General features: G+C 32.2%; 2 protein-coding genes across 3 annotated transcripts; one reads left to right on the top strand and one right to left on the bottom strand.

The window, feature by feature from the left end:
- Positions 1-625: 625 nt before the first annotated feature.
- LOC142615536 (serine carboxypeptidase-like 40) lies at positions 626-6337 on the top strand. The gene is made up of 7 exons (XM_075788274.1): positions 626-1082; positions 1945-2052; positions 2184-2458; positions 3830-4090; positions 4606-4817; positions 5807-5915; positions 6035-6337. Exons 1-7 carry the CDS (start codon positions 707-709, stop codon positions 6191-6193), a joined length of 1500 nt encoding a protein of 499 aa, XP_075644389.1. The 5' UTR covers positions 626-706; the 3' UTR covers positions 6194-6337.
- Positions 6338-8605: 2268 nt separating this feature from the next.
- On the bottom strand, positions 8606-13762 carry LOC142615535 (F-box/WD-40 repeat-containing protein At3g52030-like). 2 transcript variants are annotated; one of them, XM_075788273.1, is made up of 4 exons: positions 13516-13762; positions 12606-12806; positions 9402-9457; positions 8661-8684 (listed from the first exon to the last, which is right to left on the bottom strand). In XM_075788273.1, the coding sequence occupies exons 1-3, from the start codon at positions 13671-13673 to the stop codon at positions 9430-9432; spliced, it is 387 nt and encodes a 128-aa protein (XP_075644388.1). In that variant the 5' UTR covers positions 13674-13762; the 3' UTR covers positions 8661-8684; positions 9402-9429. The 2 variants fall into 2 exon arrangements, with proteins under 2 accessions (XP_075644387.1, XP_075644388.1); XM_075788272.1 differs by lacking the exon at positions 9402-9457 and having other exon boundaries at positions 8606-8684.
- Positions 13763-15473: the final 1711 nt, after the last annotated feature.

The raw sequence follows: 15473 nt of genomic DNA, 5'->3' as shown, positions 1-15473 counted from the left end.
TCGTGCATATTCTATATATGTAGCTTTTTTATGCAAGTATTACAAATTGTATGATGTGCGTGCTTTGGTCTTGTGATGCAGTATATATAAGTACATTAAAATTACTAATAAGTATATTTTATTCTAAATGAAACTATTATTGATGCATGCTTTAAGAATTTTATAAGAATAATTTATTATTTAAAATCTAAAGTTTTTGGTTGTGATAAAACTTGGTCGCACATGATGTGCTTTCACACATAATTAAACTTATTTTTATTTTTCTAAAAATTGCTTTCAATTTTGTTCTATTTCAATTATATTAAATAAATATATTCTTATTTTATATCTAATTAATTATAATATTACTATTAGTATATTATATCATTATTGGTAGTACATATATAACAAAACATATTCTACTAACCTTTTTGTATTTATTATTCGAAAAAACCTTTTTGTATTTTGTTTTTTCTTCCTAGGCATCTTTGACTAATGACTAACATCTAGGATGAGAATGACACTTGGTGGAAAAGCCATCATCGCTATTCTAAGTTTTTAACTCATCCTAAAAGTTGAAGCGTACACATTTGGAATCATCTTTCTTCTACTACATTATATAAACAACTATAGCTTAATTAAGATCCATATCCATTATCTTTTTCCTTTCATATCTCTTCCTTATATTTGTGTCTCGTGTGTGTCTAACTGGAGAGAAACAGACACAATGGAAAGTAAACCTTTTTGTTGGATTCTTCTATCCTTGCTCATTCTTTCATGCTTTGTGTCTCAAACTGATGAAAAAATGCAAGGACAAACTCTAGCCTATCTTGACAATTCCACATTGAAGAAAAGTTCTGGCTTTGACACGAGTTTTTTCGAGGCAATCGACAATTTCAATGAAACTAGCAGTGTTCATCCTCAGGAGGGGTTGAAGGAGAAAGATAGGATTGAGAGATTGCCTGGACAAACCCAAGTGAATTTCTCTCAATATGGTGGCTATGTTACGGTGGATAAATCAGCTGGTCGTGCACTTTATTATTATTTTGTTGAAGCTCAACATTCTAAGGATTCATTGCCTCTACTTCTTTGGCTTAATGGAGGTATACACTATACAGTACTATATATACTTGATCCTATCTCAGTCTCCAGTTAATGTCACTATCAAATGGTGGAAACTCAAAGTAATTAAATGCATGCTAGTTCTCATAAAAAAAAAAAAAAATGCATGCTAGTTTGTCTGAAGTAAATACATTTTTCTTTTTCTTTTTCGTTTTGTAGTGCTTTTCTCTTTTTATTAATTTGTTTCCTTTTAATTTTTAGAGATAGACAGGGAGGGATAAGTATAGTTTTAAAAACCGGACCGGACCGACCAGTCCAATTGAGAACTGACAATCCGCTTAAAATTTTCAAAATCGGTAAAAAACCGGGATTGAACCGGAATTTTTTTAAAAAGGGTTCAATGTCCGGTTTGGTTCTTAAAACCATGAGGATAAGTGATTAGAAAAAAAGAAGAAGTATATATTTTATTTTTAACGGTGTGTGTTGCCCTTCCTCATTAAAAGCATTACTACCCCAAGAAACTTTTACTTTGAACTATAGTCAATTGTTCCTAAAGAAGCCCATAACTAACACTTAAAATTAAGTTAAAACTACATATATTTAACACTACACAAAATAGGAAGAAGCCTTGTTCTGGTATTATTAATTTACTTTAGTCTTTTTATTTTAATGTTAAAGGCACGTGCATACAATTTAAATTGAAAATAGAAATGTAAATATTAATTGCTATAACTCGATGTTATATTTGACAACGGAGTAGAAATGTTATCTACATCTATAGTATCTGGCACCTAGTTATAATCTGGTCTTATTTGATGATTATTATTCTTGCTTAATTTCCTGGCTAGTTATAATTATATGGTCCTATTTGATGATTATTATTCTTGCTTAATTTCTCCATAGGTCCTGGTTGTTCATCTCTTGCTTATGGAGCAATGCAAGAGCTCGGGCCATTTCGTGTGCACAGTGATGGCAAAACACTTTACAAAAACAAATTTTCATGGAATTATGGTATAGCTTTCATAACATTAATTTATTTTAGGGTTTTTTTCCAAAATTTAATAATATAATTAATTAATTATCATTCTCTTCCAAAACATATTTTCAATTTTACTTGTTAATAATTTGAATTTTCTCTTCAGCCGCAAATGTTTTGTTCCTTGAGTCTCCTGCTGGGGTAGGATTTTCGTACTCCAACACAACAAAGGATTATAGTATGAGTGGAGATAGAAGAACTGCAGGAGATAATTATGTGTTTTTGTTGAATTGGCTAAAAAGATTTCCTGAGTACAAGAATCGTGATTTTTATGTTGCTGGAGAAAGCTATGCCGGGCATTATGTTCCTCAACTGGCACATACCATTCTCTTTCATAATAAGAAAGCTAACAAGACCATTATCAACCTCAAAGGGATCATTGTATGTCTCTCCCTCTCTCTCTCTCTCTCTCTCTCTCAAAACACACACAAATTAACAATTGTAAATTAGATAATAGTCTATGAGAAATAATTAGATGTCACACTATAAGTGTTTATATATCTTTAAGCTATTCAAAATGAAGAATTTACTGAAACTTAGATGTTACGCTACATGTTAGTCTTTCCGTTTTCAAAAATTATCATGATGGTGAAGGAAGCCATGCTTAGTATATTAGACTGTAATTAACGACATACTTTGTCTTGGTGATCACATGAGACTTACTAACTTTAAAATGATTTACAAGGTGAATTGATGTTCTAGAGTAGAATTATTTATTGAAAAACTGTTTGATAGAAGTTTATATAAACAAAAAATAGTTTATAAAGTTTGTTTGGTTTGTGAATTTCTTTTTTCAAGCTTTAAAATCTGATTTTCATTATTCAAGATCACTGAGATGTTTAAACTCGAAATTGAATTTTAAACTAATTTGTAAAACACAACGGACTACGGATATATTAATATATGGATAAAATGAGTATTTTATTTTTGTTGATAATTCACTAGTTATAATAAGGTAGTGGAATACGGATATATTAATATATGGATAAAATGAGTATTTTTTTTTGTTAATAATTCAATATTTATAATAAGGCAGAGGAGATTTGAACATAGCATATTTTTGTTAGAAATACCAAACATTTAGAATGTGCCAACAAATTAAGTTATAAGATTTTTAATGATAAAATAAGAGAATATTAATATCTTTTTTTAGATAGAAAATATTGATATCCTCGACTGACTAATCATAAGGATAAGGATATTCTCATTACGCATGTAGAGATAAGAGATTTAACTCACTTTGACGTCTTAATTTATTATGTTACAGCTTTAACCGTTTGTAAAAGAAATTTCTTATAAATTTATAAGATATAAATACTATCAAATGAAAATTATAGATGATTTAATTATACAGATTAAAGGTCAAAATATGTAGATGGATGGTGTTTAATTTACATAGAAGTATCCATAGTTCAAATCCTTTCAACTATAGAATTGTAAAAAAGAAAAAAAAGCAGATTCAAAATTATTTATTAAAAAAAAAAAGTAATAATGGTGAATATATGAGGAGATGAAGGTCAAGGTAGTTCAAGAGGCTCAAGCTTGAAATAGTTGTAGAGCAAGCCACATAATTCTAAAACTATTTATATATGGTAAGTATTATAATTTTAAAATTAGTTTATTGGTTAGCCTAGAATTATTTTGAAGCTTAACTGGTTAACATCTTTGACGTTTCTAATAGAAACATGTATTTAGGGTTCAAATCTTCCTTTACAAAACAAATATCTTAATGTTTTCGTTTTTATAATGCAGATTGGAAATGCAGTGATCAACGATGAAACAGATACGCAAGGAATGCTTGATTACCTTGAGACCCATGCAATCGTTTCAGACCGAGATATGTATCAAATACAAAAATATTGCAAGTTCTCATCCAATGCCTCCACTCAGTCTCATGAGTGCATTGCAGCCAGTGAAGCAGCGTCGAAGGATATTTCCTACATCAATATCTATAACATTTATGCTCCCTTGTGCTCCTCTTCCAATCTCACAGCTCAGCCCAAGAAAACGTCTGTAAGTTGATAAATTTTTCTAGTGAGTTTGAAGTGAGAAAGAATAAACAAGAAGGGAAAATATAATAGTGGTTATTAAATTAAGGAATCCAATTCTTAAAAAATTTATGTAATTTTTTTTCCTTCGTTGCATACATGCTTCTAATTAAGATCCGAAAGTGCTTAAATTGTTAAGCAAAAACTGTGCTTTTTTGCTTTAGAACTTAGAGGTTGTTAAGGATTTCTATTTTATATTTTCTTTTTCACGCATCATTCATGTTAAATTAGTCTGAAAAAATTGGGTGCGAGCTTGAGAAATGGTGTTTTAGGTTTAGAATGAACATTTATAAAAAGGTTACGAGGATTTGAAGTTGCGAAACAACGTTTTAGGTTTTAAAAATGTGTTTTAAGGCTCCCAAATCACTTAACTAAAGGGACTCATTATTTAAAAGAGATGACATTTATAACATATCGTATTATGAGATTTTGCTCCTAAAAATGTACTAATTTACATTGTTCTGTTATTTTGTGGTGCAGATATTTAGATTTGATCCATGCAGCGAGTACTATGTATATGCTTATATGAATAGGCCTGATGTTCAAGAAGCCCTACATGCCAATGTTACTAGACTCACACATGACTGGGAACCATGTAGTGATGTCATACAGAAATGGGTTGATAGTCCATCAACCATCATTCCCCATTTGCAGGAGCTCATGGCCAATGGCCTTCGAGTGTGGATTTTCAGGTAAAAGTATTATTGTCATATATTTCGTTGTTCTATATTGACACAATTAGGAATTAACCTTTATTTATTTTTTGTTGTTGTTACTCTCTCTAATTAATTTAGAAACGTTTTCAATTCAATAATCTTAATTTTTGTAAGTCATTTAACTTGTATTTTCAATTTTGTCATTCTTTGTCCACCAAAATGAAGTTGCATTGGAAAGCGAAAAAATCATTAAAACTAACAATGATGTTTGATGAAATTAGACAAAATAACTAAATGAAAAACAAATTAATGTTAAATGTTTGGGGGAAAAAGAAGAACTGAAGTGAAAACAGGTCAAAGTTAGATCATTTTAATTTGTAATTTAGCATTATTAATTGTTATTATTGCTAATTGGTTTATAAATAATTACATAGTTCATCTTTGCTAAGATCAATACTCCACCTTAATGGAAAAGATTAACCTCTTTCATTTGCTTAACGAGCACAAATTTATCTACCTCCTTTAGGTCTCTTTATTCTAGAATTTTTTTCTCTAGAATAAAGAGACCTAAAGGAGGGAGTAAATATTGAGGTTCAAGTTTTTAGATGAAACTTTACACACATAAACTTAGAGTAGGTTAGAATAGAATTTTTATTTCAGATTAAAAAAAAAAAAAGTTGAAACCAATAGGTCTTAATTACTATTACTTGGGGTTTAGTTGGTTATAAAATGGTTACGGACTACAAACTACAACATATAGAGGAAATCAAATCCCAGATACAAGTCATCTTAACTTCAAAATCACAAGGAGTTTTGAAGAGTTAACCTTAATTTCTAGGATGTTTCAGGGCTTACCACACGTTAACATGTTAGAGGCAAAGAAGTTACTGATTATTTCACTGACTTTTTATCTCTTGTTTAAGAATTGTGGATCATCTCTTGGCATCCTTATATATTCTGATCAATATATAATAATCAAAGTATATATACAAATCTCAAATGAGTCTTTATTGGATGAAATGCAGTGGTGATATTGATGGAAGGGTTCCTGTTACTTCAACAAAATACTCTATAAACAAAATGCAGCTTCCTATAAAGACTGCATGGCATCCTTGGTTCCTCACTAAAGATCAGGTATTGCACAGTTCTGTTTATCTTGAATATTTCAATACATGTTTTTGCTTCAAAGAGCTCAAAATATTCTAACATCCTTTATTTAATAGTGAAGATAACTTTTTTCGTTGTTGTCACAGGTTGGTGGTTATACACAAGTGTATGAGGGAGACCTAACATTTGCGACAGTAAGAGAAGCAGGACATCAAGTGCCGAGCTACCAACCCGCGAGAGCATTTTCTTTGATCAAACACTTCCTTGAAGGAAAACCACTTCTTGATATCAGTAGACATAATTAATTTTCAATTTTATCTGCATTTCATAAGCCCACATCGGCTCTAGCTAAGTTGGTTCCTTTGCCTTTGTAGTACCAACTATGTTTCTTTTGGTTATTTGAGTTTACCTAATAAAAAGTTAACAGCATGTTTCTTTTTTGAGCAAAAGCCCAACTTGTTTTTACTTTTCAATCATTTAGAGCATTCTTATCAAAGGTGCTAAAAATCCTAAATGCTATTTTTTAGCATTTTTAGCACCTCAAATGCATGATAAAAATCTACCTACAACAAATATGCTAAATCTTAAAATTTTTAGCATTGAGCTACATTAGAATCTCATTTTTGAGACCATACTGTAGCAAGATGCTAGAATTTTTAAATATTTTTTCCTTTTTCTCTCTCCCACTTTCTTGTGTGCCGTGCGTGTTTCTTCTCCCTAAGCTTTCCTCTCTCTCTCTCTCATCAAACTCAAGCTTTCCTCAGGTATATCAAACCATACCTCACCTCTAAATGGATTTCTGTATTGTTTGGAGCTATCTGTGATCTGGGTTTTTCTCAGTTTTGTTAGATTTGTGTACAAACAATGTATAAAAATTTTCATGATATTTATTTGCTTAGATTTAATTACAGACATTTGCTTAATGTGATCCGATTGTTTGATTCTCTCGCTCCATGGGAATAGAATTGGGATATGGTTGTAGAAATCAGATCTATATGTGGGTTTTGAGAAATATTTTTAAGTATGGGTTTTGTGAGCAGTGCATGGATCTGGTGATTTGGTGATGTTTTTGGTTCTAGAGAATGTCAGTCTCTGATTGGTGGGTCGGTGAATGGATATGGTGGCTAGCGATGCTGGGTTGAGAAAGAGAGACACAGAGGAGAGAGAGACAAAGAAAGGAAGAATAAAAAATGGGTAGGATTGTGGTGGCTGATCGGTGTGGGTCTCTAATCGTTGTGGTGGTTGTTGGAATTGTGGTGGCTGGTGGCTAGCGGTGGGTAGGAGTGCTGGGTTGAGATAGTGAGACTGAGAGGGAGAGAGAAACAGTGAGACCGAGAGGGAGAGGATGAAAAAAATAAAAACAAAAAAGTAATAAAGAAATAATATTTAAATGAAGTTGTAAAAAAAAAAATAGAAGTTTTGATGTTTAGTGTATTATAAAGTGAGATGTTAAATGTTATAAAGTGGCTTTTTAAGATGCTAAATACTAAAAATTTTAGAATGCTTGATGTGAATGCTTTTAATATACGGTCCACTTTTGTTCCAACAATTATATCACTGATAGGGTTCATAAATGTGTTGGTGAATCCTAGTGTAGAACATATCAAAATTGGGTTGTATTAATAAATCTGTTTTAGGGTTGAGTCTAGGCTAGAAGCTACTCAAAGACGACAAAGTTTGGGTGTGGGTTCCATTGTTGCCTTTATTTCTATGGGAGCTCTTCGGCGCTGCCCTTGATTTCTAGGACAAACAAGAAAGAAGCACAACGACCACGAAGGTGATTTTTTTATTTTTATTTTTTATTTTTACTTTAATAGATTAATCATTCATGTATCAAACTAATAAACAGCATGTCCATATTGGTTATGGTACAGTTTTTTTTTGGGAGCAATATTTAATTTTCTAATAATTTTTTTAACATGCATCTAGTAAACAACCTAGCATTCATCTATTATAGCATATCATATGGCATTTTATAGACATATCAACTTGTCACATCATTATCAATGTCCATATGTATCTCATCATGTCCTAAAATTCATCTAAATAGACATATCATCATCTCATCCACAATCATAATCTAACATTCATCTAGGCATGGTATATGTCCTACCCTTCATCTAGCCATTTCGTGCTTTATCTCACGGAATAAGATATTACATGGCATCATGAGGCATATGGGCAGCAAGCATATATCATTACAACATTCAAGGGCCATAAGCATGGAGTATAAATCATGTTCATCATCCAAGCATTGCACATAACAAGACATCATATGTTCACCAAGCACATCACACTCATCGCATATATGCATGTCCATGTTATAATGCATGACTTCCATTCACTTCCCTCACTGTTTCACAACACCACAACACCTATACATTAATGTATGTTCATGTTCAAATGTAAGTTCAAGTGTTCGCACAAGCATATTAACCCTAATTCTTAATCTAATAATCAAAGCATATAAAACATGTTATACAACTACATACTTACCTAAAAAAGCATAAACTAAACTATACAGACCTAAAACATGCATGTAAACTAATAAAATAGAAAGAAAGCAGAAGAACAAACAATTCTAGGTTTCTGGGTTAAACATGCGTGCGCATGCATACGCATGTTCTTGTCCTAGCATGCTTCTAATCTACAAAGCAATAAACCTAAACTACATAGAGGATAATCAAAACAATGGAAACAAAAAAATAAATAAATAAATAAAAGAAATTAGGTTAGACCCTTACCTCAAACATAAGAGCTCTTGGAGCTTGATTTTGACCGTTCTCCTCAGTTAATCTACAAAACAAAATACCCAGTGGGTTAGTAAGTTAGACTAGAGGGATAAGAACCAAAATAGGTCCTAGCCAAGAAACTTTACTTTAGGATGATTTTTGAAGTAAAAAGCCTCTCTTAAATCACTATTTTGGAGTGGAATTAGTGTGCTGTGGAAAATGAGCCATGAGGCCTTTTATAGTGTTCAAAGAGGAGGGGTAGGGGTCTTCATAAGTGATGTGGAATTAGCTCTACCACATATTCCATTAAAAATTTTCCTTACATGGCTTTTTGAAACCCTAATGCGCATGCACAAGGCTGTGTATTCATGCTCGAGGCTACGTACATATGCTTAGGGTTCATGCAAGGTTTTTCTTTTCCAAAAACATCTTTCAACTAAAGAGTTCTTTTGGCTAGACCTTAGATCAGCCCTAAACCCTTCTAGTGGTATCGTCATTGGGGAACGACTGAATGAGGGCTTAAGGCATAAGAGGTATAAAATGAGATGTCTATACACCAAGAAATCTTATTGGAAAGAATTTTTGTAATTTCAAACAATCTCTCATACACTCTTTAGGTCACAAGATGAGTGAGTTAAAAACAAGTTCTTTCAATGTTAAGCAACACATGTATGTATATATATATACTCGTATTTTTTGTATCAAAAATCTGTCCCCTAAGTAACAAATTCTGGCTACACCCTTGTCTTACAGGCTAATAGTTAGGCACTCAAAGCTCTACCTTTCTTAATATTGCAAATGTTAGGTCTTCATCGTCCACTTGTGTATAGCCACGACCTGTAACACCAACAAATTAAGAACTTAGCTCTCCACTTTAACTAGCCAAGGACAAATCCATTCCTTAGAGTCGTTGTCTTTTGTCTCATACTCACCGTTTCCAATCCTCCTTAATTTTTATTTCTTTTGTTCAATTAATGCCACAACACAGCTGTTCAATTAGTCAAGGACAAAGGCTTCGTTTTCATATCAGAAAAGTGTAAGCAGTTATAAACAAATTAATGTATTTTTTTTCTTTTTAATCGGAAAAGTAAAGATAGTTTTCTATACTATTATTAAGAGAATAAAACTCTTTGGTGTCTACTTTTTATTTTTATTTTTTTATTTTTTATACTTCCAACACTAGCCTAATATGTTTCTCAAAAAAAAAAAAGCACTAACCTAATACACATTGAAGTTATTTAAGAGTTAAACAGATGGACACAAAGGTTACAATTCTACACCCACTAGTACAGCAGTGGAAATTAATTAATTAGTTTTCTAAACTTTATTTTTATTATTCATTATTTCCTTATTAGGAGAAACAATTTCTCTTGAAAAAAGAAAGAAAACAAAAGTCTTCAACACGCATAAAAAGAGCAGAATGTGAGAAGCTACTATTAACTTTTATTTTGCTTTAAATTATTAAAGTGATCTAAAATTTAAGTATTTGAATTTTTTTTTTCTTATTTGCCACTATAACTTAGAGTTTCTTTTTTGATTAAAAAAATATAATGTGTTGTAATTTTTGGACCATTTAAAAAAGTGGGCACCAAAAAGTCAAAAAAACGAAGCCTTGAGAGAATAAAACTCTTTGGTGTCTACTTTTTTCCCTTCCAAAACTAACCTAATACACATTGGAGTTGTTTAGAAGTTGTAAGGTTTTAGACCCCTTAACGCAATATATTTAATCTAATATTAAGCCAAGTTGATTAACAAGTTTTTTAATTAAATCTAGGTTAAACAAATATGTGTAAAACAAGTATAATGTGAAAAGTAAATAACACATAGATCTGATGACCCAGGTAAACCAAACTGGTTAAAAACCTGAGGAGGCTTTAACTTAGCTATCCTCAAAGTAAAAATAGATCCATTATGAAAGAATTGAAGTTTGTACAATAAGACTTAGACCACTAACATCCTATTGCTACCTCGTGTAGAAAACTTACTACTACGACCATGTGACAGCTTCAAGTCCATAAACTACTTCTTTCCTTGATCAGCAGCAATCACAAGTTTTCCTACTTGTGACTTTGAGACTCCACTTAAAGGTTTTAAATCTTCTTGAAAGTTCTTTATGCAGCAACTGAAGCAATCATCAAGTTCTTGACGTGAATCTTGATCTTGTTAGCTCTATATGCGTGTTTGAAGGTAAACACTTCTCAGATTTCACTGAAGATTCAACACAACACTCAACAAAGACTTCTAAAACGTAGCTAGGGTCAATCAAGCAAGTTTGGGTCAATCTACCGGCTCAAAACAAGTAATCCATGTGCGATCATAATCTAGCCATCCTCGCCAACAAACTAGAGTGTTGAATTCCTCAATAACAATATGCTCATCTAAAGGTATGTGGCAATCCTAACACAATGTCCAAGCTCAAATCTAGACAAGGGAAAATTTGGGAAAGGTAGTGGGATATAAAGACTGGTGTTGCTAGTGATGTTTGGCCAATTGACATTTCAGCATTTCCCAATTATCTTGGCAGTGTCTCACTTAAGGCTGAGCAATTTAATTGACATTTTACTTTCTCAATTTTCGTACCCAAACCAAAATGTCTGAAAGACCTCCTACATAATCTCCCATGCTAGGAAATCTAACTGAAGTTCATGGGATACTAAATTGTCTTTGGAGAAATACCCATGTTGAAGATTGTAGACGGATACGCTAAATAGGGAACTATATATCTCTTCAAGTCTCGGCGCAATTCATACTCCTCCTTAAGTCTCTTGAACCTGTAACCTTAATGCTCATGATTGATAGCAAGGATACCTTCAACTAAGAGAATTAGGTTCTTTATTCTCAACTCCTAAATCATGTTTCACTACAAATAAGTAGCATTGTAGGAACTCAACCTAACGGCCATGCCTAAAATTTAACTTCTTATGAGAGTTGAGGTTGCAGAGGGCTTTCATGGTCAAAATAGATGACAAATTTTTGTGAGAGAAGATAATGGTGGCGAATACCTTTGTTTAGCCTTATTCATTTTTCCACTACAATAAGCTACTAGATGCTGCTCTTGACCAAGTAATCCACCTATGCTAATACTTGATGTGTCACATTTTACTTGAAAGACTTTTTAAAAAAAAAAAAAAAAAATCTGCAAGGCACATGATAGGTGCCTAGGTCATCTTTTGTTTGACCTCCTTAAATGCCATTTTAGTAGTATTTGTTCATTTAAACACACCTTGTTTCGTACAATTAGTAATGGAGCACATGATAATACGAAATCTTCAGATGAACCTACGGTAAAAGGAAGCAAGCCCATGAAACTCTAAATGTCATAAATATTTTTGGGTTGGACCAATCTACAATTGCCTTAACCTTTTTGCGGTGACAATGATGGTGTAACTTTAATAATGGTCATTGCGATCATGGTGGCAACATGATTGTTGTTTATGTGATGGGTGAACGCTTAATGGATTAGAATATAATGGAATAAAGGGTCAGTTCAATAAGAACACAAAATTGCAGCAGCGAGTGTGGTCTACTTTCAACATTAAGTATGCTGTTACTAAATGTCTCTATATAGTCCATTCAATTTAAGACCTGATTTATGTGTTACCAAATGAGCTTGCTAAAAGTTATTATTAAACAGCCCAGATTCTTTAGTTCACTCTAAGAATCAATTGACAAAAGCTACTATAGAGCGAAGTTTCTTCCCTAGTGATATTTAAGTTTCCATGATTCTGAAGTTTAAACATAATTTGATCTGAATTGACTTCGAAACAACTACGTAAGAACTGTTTTATGAGAGAGAACAGTTTAATAGCACAACAGACTCTCGAGTACCTTATGCCTATGGCTATCAACATAGTACTCAGAGACTTTTCAAATGTTCATAATCTACCTCCAACTATATTCAGACTGTTCTTGCATAATATAACAAGTAATCATTCACAATGAACTTACGTATAAATGACAACCAAACAAGAAGAAGAGGATTTACCCAACTGAATGACCTTTCCATTGATCAATATCAATCAAACCTTCTTGCAAGGAGAATCCGTGATGCTCCATGGCAAGCTCCTCTAAGTATGTCTTTAACGATGTCTCTGAGCATGTAGACTTATTGGAAAAATCTGCAGAGTTCTGCTTCTGCTTGGCGTAGAATTCCCGCAGCATTTTAGACTTATTAATAATCGTATTCCTTCATAAAAAGCATTGAGAAAGTAAATTGGTCAGACATATAACTACATTTTTTTTTTGGTGTGGTAACTAGACATATATGAATGACATACAAACTTATCACAAAAAACAGGCAACCTTTATAATGTGTCCTCTCCTATAATTCCAATTCACATGAAAATTTCTCTAGGTATTATAAGTTCTATTGCAATTTTGTTACAAACCAATTTGGAAGCTGAATTATGATGCCATGCATAACCGGTCCGCAAGTCCAAATCAATTCACAACAAAAATGTACTCAATGTCTGGTTGTATATATTATCTACCATTACTCGGATCACGATCTACTTATTGTAACTCTCCATCATGGGGTACTAAAATTATATTCATAAATTTTGAAATCGGTGGATTAATTAGATTTTTGCCACATCACCGTCATTTATTTATTTTGAGGAAGTGAACATTAATATTTATTTAAATTATTGACAATGTGACAAAATCTAATTCATTTGCATAAACAAATTAAAAAATGGATGGCTATGATTTTTCAGAAAATCCATAGTGGGATTATCCTAAGAACTCTATAGACTATCTCAATTCGCATAATCCATGTCACAATTGTTAGAAATTTGTCAATAAAGTTAATACCCATTTGAATTTTTACAATAATTTGGAAAGATCATAACTTTGTCCTTAATTATCAAAAGAGATTTGAGAGAGAGAGAGAGAACCAGTATTTACAGACGGCGGAACAACGAGCGAGGTCGAAGAAGTCGAGAAGGGCGAAGATCATACAGAGGGTGTCGTGCTCGAGGGACTGGATTGTCGTTTTCGCGTTCCTCTTCTTCCTCTCCGACCTGTCGTTTGAGGAACTGGGTGTGTGTCCCATCGTCGCCTTTTTTTGCTTCTGTGGCCTGTGGGAGCTCTTCGGCGCTCGCTGCCGCTATTTTCTAAGCCTAACGAGAAAGAAATAAAGCACAACGACTACCAAAGTGATTTTTGTTTTGTTTTGTTTTTTTGTTTTTTTTTACTTTAAACCGTTTAATCATTAAATTTATCAAACTAACAAACGGAAATGTCCATTTCAGTAACGGTAATGCTGTTTTTTATTTATTTATTATATAAATTTTATTTATTTATGTCGGACATCTTCGACAAATTTTTTTCACAACTGCTTACATGGTGAATTGTGCTTAGTACATAATGCTATTAAGGTATTACTAGTCTCATCACATGCACTTCGTGGGTGCGATGAGATTTTTTTTTAAATGGTCCTATTTTGTAGAGAAAAACTGTATTTAATTATTTTATATATATAATTTTTATTTTAAAAATCTAATTTATAAGTGAATAAATCAATTTAAAAATAAAAAGGAAAGTGGTTATATTTTTTAAGCAATGTTTTAATGGGAGTTATAATTGCATTTTTACCAGATTGTTCTTTAATTTTGTCTCTACTTAAACATAGGACTGTAGAGGTATTTTTGAACTAAAAAAATGAGGAATCCAAACAGGGAAAGCCCCTTAAATAATAGTATAGAAGAAAGAAAAAAAAAAGACTCATCAATCTAACAAAACTAAATTCACTAATTGCTCCCAATTTTCAAATAAAAAGGATTGTCAGCGCTTATGTTATAGAAGGAGTAAGAGAGAGAGTGAAATTACACATGCACACATTTCATTCCTTCCCCACCATTCCCAGCTATAATACCATATATTCATAAGAACATTTGTGTTGTAAATTGCATTCCATGGCTATGTAGTCTTTTTCTTTCTTTCTTTTTTTCCATCTCATATGAAAATGAATTGAATTAATTCAAAATATTGAGTATTCACAAAGATGACTACTACAAAAAGTAGCTATGAAAGATTTTGAAACCGAGAAAGATGGATTGTGGATATCCCGATGAGTGTGAAGCATCAATTTTATAGTAGCATTTGTACTTGCAAATAATATCACTTTTAGAGTATAATTTATTGGTTATTGTTTAGCAGAAAGCAAATAGGACTTCCCAGAATATAAGTGGGAAGCAGAATTTTCAGCACCTAAAAATACATCAAAGTAAAATTTGAGGTTCCCAAATACTATCTACTTAGACTACTTGATTCATAAAATAACACTTTCACTCAGCCAACTTTAATATCGCTACCTTATATAGGTAGAATACACTATGTCATCTCCATGAATAAAGGGAAAACAATCATCCGCAAATAAAAGGTGACAAATAAGAAAATCTCATTAGAAAGGTCATGACAAATTTTTAAAACGTGAGAAAGATGAAACTTTGAGATCTCAATTTTCAATTTCTCACTATTTTTTAAACATAAATTCATAGAAAAGAGGGAACAAAGGTAAGCCTACCTCAAAGAAGAGTAAAAAAACCACCCATTGGTAAACAAAGAAGACCTGTGGGAACTTCTCTTTGAAGACAACCGCGCCCTCTGCTAGGTATCACGTGGCAGTGGAACTGAGTAATTGGCATTATCATCATTCTCTGCAACGCAAACTAAAAAAAATTTAAAAAATAAGAGTAAGAGAAAATTGTAGAGAGAGAATTTCATGAGAAGCAGATTAATCACATAATGATAAAAGAGGTTGAGAGTGGAGATTGAGGAGACAGAGACTATACAAACAGAGGAGAGAGAACCGTCTCTTATAAGGGATAGTAACGTATGAGTTTTTTGTTTA

This window comes from Castanea sativa, chromosome 11 (assembly GCF_040712315.1).
Source record: "Castanea sativa cultivar Marrone di Chiusa Pesio chromosome 11, ASM4071231v1".
NCBI classification, from domain to species: domain Eukaryota; kingdom Viridiplantae; phylum Streptophyta; class Magnoliopsida; order Fagales; family Fagaceae; genus Castanea; species Castanea sativa.
This window is presented reverse-complemented; position numbering and strand designations above follow the sequence as displayed.

Bases quoted from the DNA above. Each gene is read 5' to 3' on its own strand.
- LOC142615536 (XM_075788274.1), top strand. From the start codon at position 707: ATGGAAAGTAAACCTTTTTGTTGGATTCTTCTATCCTTGCTCATTCTT. The intron at 2,459-3,829 runs GTATGTCTCTCC...TTTATAATGCAG, and splicing joins TCAACCTCAAAGGGATCATT to ATTGGAAATGCAGTGATCAA. The intron at 5,916-6,034 runs GTATTGCACAGT...TTGTTGTCACAG, and splicing joins GGTTCCTCACTAAAGATCAG to GTTGGTGGTTATACACAAGT.
- LOC142615535 (XM_075788272.1), bottom strand. From the start codon at position 13,673: ATGGGACACACACCCAGTTCCTCAAACGACAGGTCGGAGAGGAAGAAG. The intron at 12,807-13,515 runs GTTCTCTCTCTC...CTTTTTATGAAG, and splicing joins TCCGCCGTCTGTAAATACTG to GAATACGATTATTAATAAGT. The intron at 8,685-12,605 runs GTAAATCCTCTT...TTTGTTTTGTAG, and splicing joins TGGAAAGGTCATTCAGTTGG to ATTAACTGAGGAGAACGGTC.